Source organism: Mus musculus, chromosome 19, assembly GCF_000001635.26.
Source record: "Mus musculus strain C57BL/6J chromosome 19, GRCm38.p6 C57BL/6J".
NCBI lineage: Eukaryota > Metazoa > Chordata > Mammalia > Rodentia > Muridae > Mus > Mus musculus.
The window spans coordinates 13,825,789-13,835,410 of NC_000085.6; the positions used below are offsets into that span (position 1 = coordinate 13,825,789).

The window sequence follows — 9,622 nt, forward strand, 5'->3', positions numbered from 1 at the left end:
GGCAATGGAGACATACAGTTCCATCAAAGAATTCCAAAACATAAAACAGAACAGAACAGGAGGGTCTGCAGTAGATGAATTGAAAAAGGATCAGGACCTATTTTGAGTGACACAGTGTGCTCACCAAGAATGCTATTGCAGATTTTATTTAGAGATTTTAGTAAGGCACCATCATAGCAAACAAACAAACAAACAAAACCAAACACAATAGCAACAATAAAAACAAAACAACAACAACAACAAAAACTCAAAAACCTACCAGGATCTGAAAAATAGTTTGAATAGTTCAGCTTCATTAACTAGGCTATTAAACTATCATAATTTAGTAACTAAAAATAATTAAATAATTAAAAATAAATTGTGATGATGGAGAGATGGTTCAGTGTTGAGGATTCTTTTTGGCACAATCATAAAAATCATTTGGCATTATCACCCATATAGCAAGCCTGGAGTTCCATAGGTGCTGCAGTCCCACCTTCAAGGATAAAAGAAAAGAACGTCACTGGGGTTTCCTGGCTTCCAGTCTAACCCAGAAACAGCAAACTTGGGTTCAATGAAAGATTCCATCTCAAACAAATAGGCGGAGAGTGATAGAGGAGGTCACCTGATAGCCCTTTTTGACTTACACACACACACATACACACATATGCACACACATGCACACCTATGTGCATGCACACACATAGATACCAATATATAATAAATAAATAAGTAAAATATTTTTAAAATGTCATGTAAGACTAGGAAATAACTCATTTGGTAAGGATACTGTCTTCCTAGCAAGTGCTAAGTCCTATCAGGTTTGATACTGATAATTGCATAAACCTAGCAAGTAGCAGGGAAGTTTAATCACAGTAACCATAAGGTAAAGAAAGGAAGAACAAGAATTCAAGATCTCCATATGCCCCAGTACAGGGGAATGCTAGGGCTAGGCACCTGGAGTGGGTGGGTTAGGGAACAGGGCTGGGGGAGGGCATAGGGGACTTTTGGGGTAGCATTTGAAATGTAAATGAAGAAAATATCTAATAAAAAAAGAATTCAAGATCTCCCCTACATGGAGTTTGAAGTCAAAGTAGACTACATACCAGAATGTCTCAAAAGGTTTTTATTTAAAATTTAAATAAAATATAAGTACATTCTAAATTTTGAATCTCAAATAAAAACATGATTTTGAGGATCATAGTGATTGTGTTGTAATGTTTTTTCCTGCAAGTTTTATTGAAATGAATAAAACATATCACAGTTTGATAAGCACATTTATAAATTGGTATATTAATAAAGTGATCATAATTTTAATGAACTACATATAAAATATTAAAATGGATAGAATCTATTGAGCATAAGGAGTTGACTAAATAATATTTTCAAAACTTCCTTTTTTGGAAAATTTTGCAAAAATTATAATCTTGTTCTATTATCTCATAGATCAGTGAGCCCTGCCACATTTAGATTGCACGTGTCCTGAGAGCCATAGTCCAGACTCAAATCTCTTCTCCAGCTGAAGTTTCCATTACTTCTTGTCTCTTCCTGGAGGTAAACATTCTTACTTTTTATAAAACCATGTAGAATGATATCCACATTTCAATATTGAGCATAGTGTAAATAAAGAAGCCCTACATTGCTGGCATTTGAGAATAGGTTCTTCTTGAGATTCGCAAGGAGGGAAGAGGTTAGAAAGTCTTCACTCTATTGAGAAAATTTTTCAGTGCTTCCTTCACTTCCTTGTTCCTCAAACTGTAGATGAGGGGATTCAACATGGGGATTACTGTTGTGTAGAACACAGACACAACTCGATCCTTTTCTGAGGCCTGACCAGAGTTGTCTCTCAGGTACATGAAAATGAGAGTGCCAAAGAAGAGTGACACTGCAGTGAGGTGGGAGGCACATGTTGAGAAGGTCTTGGCCCGGCCTCCTGCTGAAGGGATCCTCAGAATGGCCACAATGATGAACAGGTAGGAAACCACAATCACCACCATGCATGCAGGGATGACAAAAATGGCAAACACAATAATCACCAATTCCTGGATATAGCTCTCACCACAGGTCAGCTTTAACAGAGGAGGAAGGTCACAAAAAATAAAGTCGATCTCATTGTTTCCACAAAAAGAGAGGGTGAATGCTGAGATTGTCCTCACCAAGGCACTGAGGAGGCCAGCAATGTAAGCCCCAGCCACAAAACTTAGAAGGGCTTTCTGTGTCATTATGGTGACATAAAGCAAAGGCTGGCACACGGCCACATAGCGGTCGTAGGCCATGAGAGCCAAGAGGTAGCAATCGATGGATCCAAAAAAAGTAAACAGGAAAAACTGAGCAACACAGCGTGCATAGGATAAAGCTGCCCCATGCTCCAACAGCACAGCCATTGTCTGAGGAACAGTGACAGAGGAGTAACAGATATCCATGAAAGAGAGGTGGCTTAGAAGGAAGTACATTGGGGTGTGGAGCCTGCGATCCATGCGGATCAAAACAATCATGCCTGAGTTCCCTAGCAAAGTGAAGAGATAGATAAATAAAAACAGGTGGAAAAGAGGGAGCCCCCATTCAGGATGCTCAGTGAATGCTATGAGGAGGAACTCTGTCACCAAAGTGAGATTCACCTTAGCCATGAAGCCAGTGGTACTTAAGAGAGCAAAAGAAACAAGACAGGATGATGAACTTCAGATGCCCCTGAAAGAACAGTGTATACTTTTGAACATAAGGAACAGATACAGGTACTACAGAGAGAATTTCTTAAATGATGGGTCCTAATTCCTGCCTTCAAGAGAGGTCTGTAGTAGTCATCCTAGGATATTGAGTGGAAAAAAAAAAAAAAAACACATGTGAATGCATGCAGACCAAGAGAGTGTGTAATCCCATTTGAAATGCAAAGTAGCTGTATGAGTCATGTGATTCAACCAGAGTTCACACAGCTGATTTGTGGTCATTTTCCTACCGTGCATTTGAGCGTCTCAGGACTCTGGACTTCTTTTTCATGGTTGATCATAACGTGTCCCTTATTTTCTGCCTTCTTCATCTCTCATCTGGGTTAAATCAATAGCCATGGAACTATCAGTTCTTCTTTCTTCCTGAGTAAGATTAACATTTTGCCAACTAGTGCCAATTCTATGAATTCAGATATCTATTAAAATCTTGTTGTTTATAAAAATTTAATTTGATCATTGTTTAATCCCTTTGAACAAAATCTATCCATGGAAACCTGTTAAGGACAGTGTATTACTTAGCCCCTTCAATATATTGGGACTATCTATAATAATACCCCTAATTATTTTCTTATATGCTTATTTACTTACCAGTCCTAACACATATAGTGGCAACTCATTCCCCCACAGTTTCTCCAGATATACTAAATTATTGGCAGCATTGACAAGTCTTCCATTCTCTGATGTCTCTGTGCTTCATGCAGATCATCACTTCTGCCTAGAAGACCTTTTTCTGTCTCCAGGGTCCTCCCCACTGCAAATATTACCATATAATAACGGCTAGATGGATCACAGGTTTTCCAGGGATACCTTCATTATTCCTTCTCCAGACAGTGAATGTCCCCTGCAGGTTAAGCACTCAGTAAGGGCTTAATATGCTTTATTAAATGAAGTTATTAAAGAAGATATGAAACATCTTACAAAACAAGAACAACATTGTGGTTATATTCCAGTTGCAAAATAAGAACACACCCTAAACATGAGAATTGAATTGAATACACCTAAAAAAACAATGGTTTTCATAAATTCTTTCTAGGTTTTACACTTATATTTCTAACTTTAAAATGTTCTACTTAACAGAAAGAAATTGCTGATTTTTATAAAAATAGCTTTTTACAAGAATAGTATTAATAATAATAAAAAATTGATATACTGTACTCTTCATGACATGTATTCATCTTGTCCTCATAGCCCCTGTATAAATGACTTTTCTTCTTTCTATGAATGAGGCAACTGAGACCATATTTAAGTTATAAGCTCAACACAGCACAGCTACAAAGTAGTCTAATTGCCATCGAGTACAAAGCTGTACACATCATAGAAATTGCTTACCTTGATACTGATTTCACAAGATTTCTTCATTTCTTTCAACAGCTGTTACTTAACAAAAGTAATGGAGGTGGCTTTTAAAATACAGAACAAATTGTCATTTGGCTGAATCACAGTGAAGCAGGGCAGACAAGGTGTTGAGCATTAAATCCTAAATCTTTGGTAGCTAGGCCAGTGCTGAACTAAGACACTGGGACGAATGATAAAGAAATTTGCTTCAGGTTATTAGGTTGGATATCAATCAAGAGAAACAGGTAATTTAATTAAATTTGGTTTTACCTACTGATCCTCTTTTCTCTTTATCCACTACTTTTCCTTAGCCTAAATAAGGTCATTTTTCTCCATTGACCTAGATGGAGAATTATCTTAAGGGTATTTTGGGGGCAACACTGCCTTAAGCAGCAAGAGGTTTGCTGACTTTTGTTGATCTCCCACACTATTAGTTACCTAAGAAAATTTTAGCTCCTCAATGTCCCTTTCATTCAAATTCACACACACACACACACACACACACACACACACACACACACACACACACCATATTAATCAATGGAAACATACTAATGCCTTGACAGTGTCTTTCTACACTAACTATTGAGATCTGTCTAGACATCTGCCCTACCAAAGACTCTTTTCTTTGTTTCCAGAATCCACTCTAAATCTAGCCAGAACACATTCTTCATCCTGAATGTAGTTCAATTACATGCAGAGGTTAGAGAACAGGCTTTTATTATATGCTTCCAAGTCTAACACAAATACTTCTAAGAGAAGACACTAATTGTGGCTACAAAACTCTGAGATCCCCATACAGTGATTAAAATGGTCTCTGAGGACAGACATCTATTGCCTATGAGGCTTCTTTAAAAGGCACCTGGTCCCTGTCACAAAGGAGAAAAGATGACTATTCCCCCAGCTCCAGATCCCAAAGCCTATCTATTCATCTCACACAAAGATCTACAGATACTTATTTAAAGCACATAGGATCCTGAGTTATATAGGTTATATGCCCTCATTTCCCATTAAGGCCTGCTATTACAATGAGAATCTAACTAATGGAGCTTCATATCTATACTCATGCATTTAAATTTATATACATGTATACACACACACACATACTCATAAAGAGAGTAAAATTTTACACTTAAAGTATTACTGCTGTGCTTTCCATTAGTTAACTACTTTTACTTTGAGATTTTTATTTTTAGACTTTTATTAATCCACACTTTATTCCCCTCTAGTTCCACCCTCCAACTATTCCACATTTCCTCCCCCACCCATCTCCAAGAGGATGTCTTCACCTCACCCCCACCCTACCAGACATCCCCACTCCCTAGGGCCACAAATCTCTTGAGAGTTAGGTATGTCTTCCTGACCGAATCCAGATCAGCAGTCCTCCGGAGGCCTCATATCAGCTGGTGTATGCTTCCTGGTTGGTGGCTTAGTATCTGAGAGATGCTGGGAGTCTAGTTTAGTTGAAACTGATAGTCTTCCTTTGGAGTCACCCTCCTCCTTGGCTTCTACCAGCTTTCCCTAATTAAACCACAGAGATCACCAGCTTCTGTCCATTGGTTGGGTTTAAATATCTGCATCTCACTCTTTCAGCTGCTTGCTGGGCCTTTCGGGGGACAGCCATGATACAGCCCTATTTGTAAGCACATCATACCATCAGTAATCCTGTCAGGCCTTGGGACCTCCCCCTGAGCTGGATCTCAATTTGGGTCTGTCACTGGACCTCCTTTTCCTCAGGCTCTTCTCCATTTTTGTCCCTGAAGTCTTTCAGGCAGGAACAATTCTGGGTCAGAGTTTTTGACAGTGGGATGGCAACCCAATCCCTCCACTTGATGCCCTGTCTTTCTATGAGAGGTAGGACCTACAAGCTCCCTCTCCCTCAGTAGGGCATTTCGTCTGAGGTCACTCCCTTTGAGTCCTGAGAGTCTCTAACCTCCCATGTCTCTGATACATTGTAGGTCTCCCTGCCTCCCTCCTCCCAAGGTTGCCTGTTTTGCTTCTTTCATCTGGCACTGAGAACCTTAGTCCCCCCACCCCCGGAGTACCTGATCATGTTCCCCTTTTCCCCTCCCCATTACCTTTCCCACCCTAGTCCCTCCCTCCCTCTCCCCCACTCCTATGGCTGCTTTCTTCTCCCTCCCTGGTGGGATTGAGGCATCATCACCTTGGCCTTCAGCTTGTTAGCCTTCTTTAGTTCTGTGGATTATATCTTGGAAATTCTGTACTTTTTGGCTAATATCCACTTATTAGTGAGTACATACCAATTGTTTGAAAATTTCATACATAAACATAATGCTTTGAGCAAATTCACCCTTTATTTCATCCCTGCCAATGTTCCCCTTATGTTCTTCATCCCCTCCGTCCCCCTGGTTGTTCTTAGTTGTGTGTGTGTGTGTGTGTGTGCAGGGGTGTAGGATAATCTACTGGAGATTGCTTAGCTTTCAGGGCCCACAGTCACACACACACACACACACACACACACACACACAAACCTTTTTCTCCCTCCCCTGGCATCCATCAATTGCCAATAGCTCCTCAGCTAGGAGTGCAATTTCATGCACCCCACCTCTGCAATCTATGCTGGGATACAGACTAGTTTGTTACTGTGCTGATCTTGTATATGTAGTCACAACGACTGTGAGTGACACAGGTTAGAATTTTATAAGTGATGAGAAGAATTTAGACCTTTGTCATTGTCAGTTTTTAAAAGATTTTAGCTTGAAGACCTACTTTCTTCATCTCTCCATCTTGGAAATTAAGCAAACGGACTCTTGTATCTGGGCAGATTGATCAGTAAATATGAGAATTCCATGTTATTATAGGAACTAAGTTTCAATTTCCAGCATTTATATGGCAGCTCACAACTATCTAAAACTCCAGTTCCAGGGAGTCTTCTGGCATCTGTGGAAACTGTACAAATATGTTACCTAGATATGTATGCAGGCAAAACACACATTTACATACAAATAAAGCAACATCTAAAATGACTAAAACTTCATTTTACTTTGTCTTATGTATTCTAGAAGCAATTGTACATGGACCAAATACTAAGAAAATCATTCATTTATTTGTCTGCTTAGATATTTTAATAAGCATATATTTATTATATAATATATCTCAACCATAAGTAGAGTTGGTTTATACTTACCCAATAGAAACTGGGGAGAAAGTGGGTTACCTAATTCCCACTCCCACTAAGAGAAAACACCTTAAGCTAACATTTTGTACATTTGTTTTTTATTAAAAATTTCCCTGAAATGAATGATTTCTTAAACTGACTTATCACCGCATAGCATACATAGAACAGGAGTTTAATTAAAGAAAATAACCACACTGAAAAAACTGGTATCATGGTTTGGGTTATATTGCTGTGAAGAGACACAATGACCACAGAAACTTTTATAAGGGAAAATAAGATAAAATAATTGGAGCTACAGTTTCAAAAATTTAGTCTGTTATCATCATAATGGGGAGTTTAGCAGAATGTATGCAGACATACATGTGCTGGGGACAAAGATGAGAGTTCTGCATCTTGATCTGAAGGCAGGAGAAATAGACTTTCTGCCTACTGAGAGGAGCTTGAGCATAGGAGCTCTCCAATCCATCTTCACTGTGAAACATTTCTTCCATGGCCACTCTGATGCCTACAAGGCCACACCTCTCAATAGTGCCTCTCCATAGAAGCCAAACATTCAAACACATGAGTCTATGGGGACTGTACAAAGTCAAATCACCATATTCCACTCCCTGACCCCAAAGGCTTATACCCATAACATAGTACAAGAAGTATTTAGTCCAGCATCAAAATGCCTCAAATCTATCACAGTTTAAGCAATTTAAACAATGTTTAAAAATCCAAAGTTCATAGTCTCTTCTGAGATTTTTGTAATCTCTTAACTATAATTCCCTATAAAATCAAAATTAAAAAAAGAGATCCCATACTTCCAACATATAAGAAAATAGAATATACATTATGTTTCCAAAAAGTAGAGGAGGGTGCATAATGAGTAAACACTGGACCAAAGGAAAACAAAAAAACAGTTGGAGAAACTCCAAATTCCGCATCTCCATGTCTGATGCCAAAACACTCTTTAGATATCTGTCTACTTTCAGCATTGTTGGCTGCAATACACTTCTTTCTTTCGGACTCCTTTCACATCCTGTTAGCAGCTTTCCAGCTTGAAAGGAATTTCAAGTCTCTGGCATTTCTAACCCCTTGGGGTCTCCAAGGCAATCCAGACTTTACTTTTACAGCTTCACACATTGGCCTCTTGGGGCCTCCATGCAGGTACACTCCTACCACATATCTGGCCTCAACAGCTTTGCTTAGTCACAGAGGGACTTTCTTTTATCCTTGACTCTAAAGTCAAAATCACATTTCTGAAACTGCCAAGTTCTGCTGCTTGCTGGCCCTAGAGCATGGTCCTCTTGTTTAACTGCATTTTAATCAGCTTTCTGTTTTTCATGTTTATTTTTTACTGCCTAGTCTTTGCTGTCCTGGAACTTTCTCTGTAAGTCATACTGGCCTTGAAGTCATATATCTGCTTGCTTTTGTCTCTAGAGTGCTGAGTGGAATTAAAGGTATGTACCATTACACCAACTATGGGTTATCATTATCATCATTACCATTATCATTAATCCTTTTTTACAAGCTAGGGTGGGATCTTGACCAAAGGTTACCAATCTATTTCTTTAAATATCTTTATTCTGCTTGTCCTCTTGAACTTGGGATTTAGCTCGACTCTACTCTCTGGTGTCCCCTTTCTCCTGGAACCATACATTTGGTTTTTTTCCTTGCTTAGCCTGCTTCTTTGCATCAAAACACTCCTCATATAAGGAAACATTAGTAGCAATAGGATGAAGTCTATATGAGGCTGTTTTAAGATTTCCTTTGTCAGGGCAATTAATCTAAGACTCTTCACTTTAACATCAGGAAACCTTTTCAGACAAAGGCAAAAAGTAGTCAGATTCCTCACCAAAATATCACAAGAAGAGTCTCTCAGCCAGATACTAACATTCTTCTCTGAAACTTCTTAAGCCAGGCCCCCTGAGTTCAAATCATCTCCATCATCACTGTCTTCTATGTTCCTACTAGCATGGAATAAATAAGCCCCACTTTGCTTTTCTATTCCAAAGTCCTAGAATTCATAGTCTTCGAAAAAAGAAGTACAGTCAGACTCCTCACAGCAATATCCTATTCCTGGTATCAGCTTCTGTCTTAGTTTGGGTATCATTGCTGTAAAGAGATACCATGACCACAGTAGCTCTTATACAGGAGAACATTTAACAGGGCTAGCTTACAGTTTCAGAGGTTTAGTCAATTATTTTTATAAAGGAAAACACGACAGCATGCACGCAGATATGGTACTAGAAAAGATGATTTAATCTACATCTTGATTAACGGTAACAGAAATAGACTGTGTGCCACCATTGTCATAGTTTGAGCATTAAAGAGCTCAAACTCACCCCCACAGTGACTCATTTCTTCCAATAAGACCACACCTCCTGGAAAAAGGTCACATCTCCTAATATTCCCCCCTCCTTATGGACCAAACCATCAAATGCATGAGTCTATGGAAGCCATA

The 9,622-nt window shown here is 39.0% G+C and overlaps 1 protein-coding gene across 1 annotated transcript; it reads right to left on the minus strand.

Moving 5' to 3' along the window:
- Positions 1-1,670: 1,670 nt before the first annotated feature.
- Positions 1,671-2,606, minus strand: Olfr1500 (olfactory receptor 1500). Its single transcript, NM_001011831.1, has one exon. The coding sequence runs from the start codon at positions 2,604-2,606 to the stop codon at positions 1,671-1,673; it is 936 nt and encodes a 311-aa protein (NP_001011831.1).
- Positions 2,607-9,622: the final 7,016 nt, after the last annotated feature.

Excerpts from the sequence above, each read along its gene's own strand:
- Olfr1500 (NM_001011831.1), bottom strand. The coding sequence starts at position 2,606 with ATGGCTAAGGTGAATCTCACTTTGGTGACAGAGTTCCTCCTCATAGCA.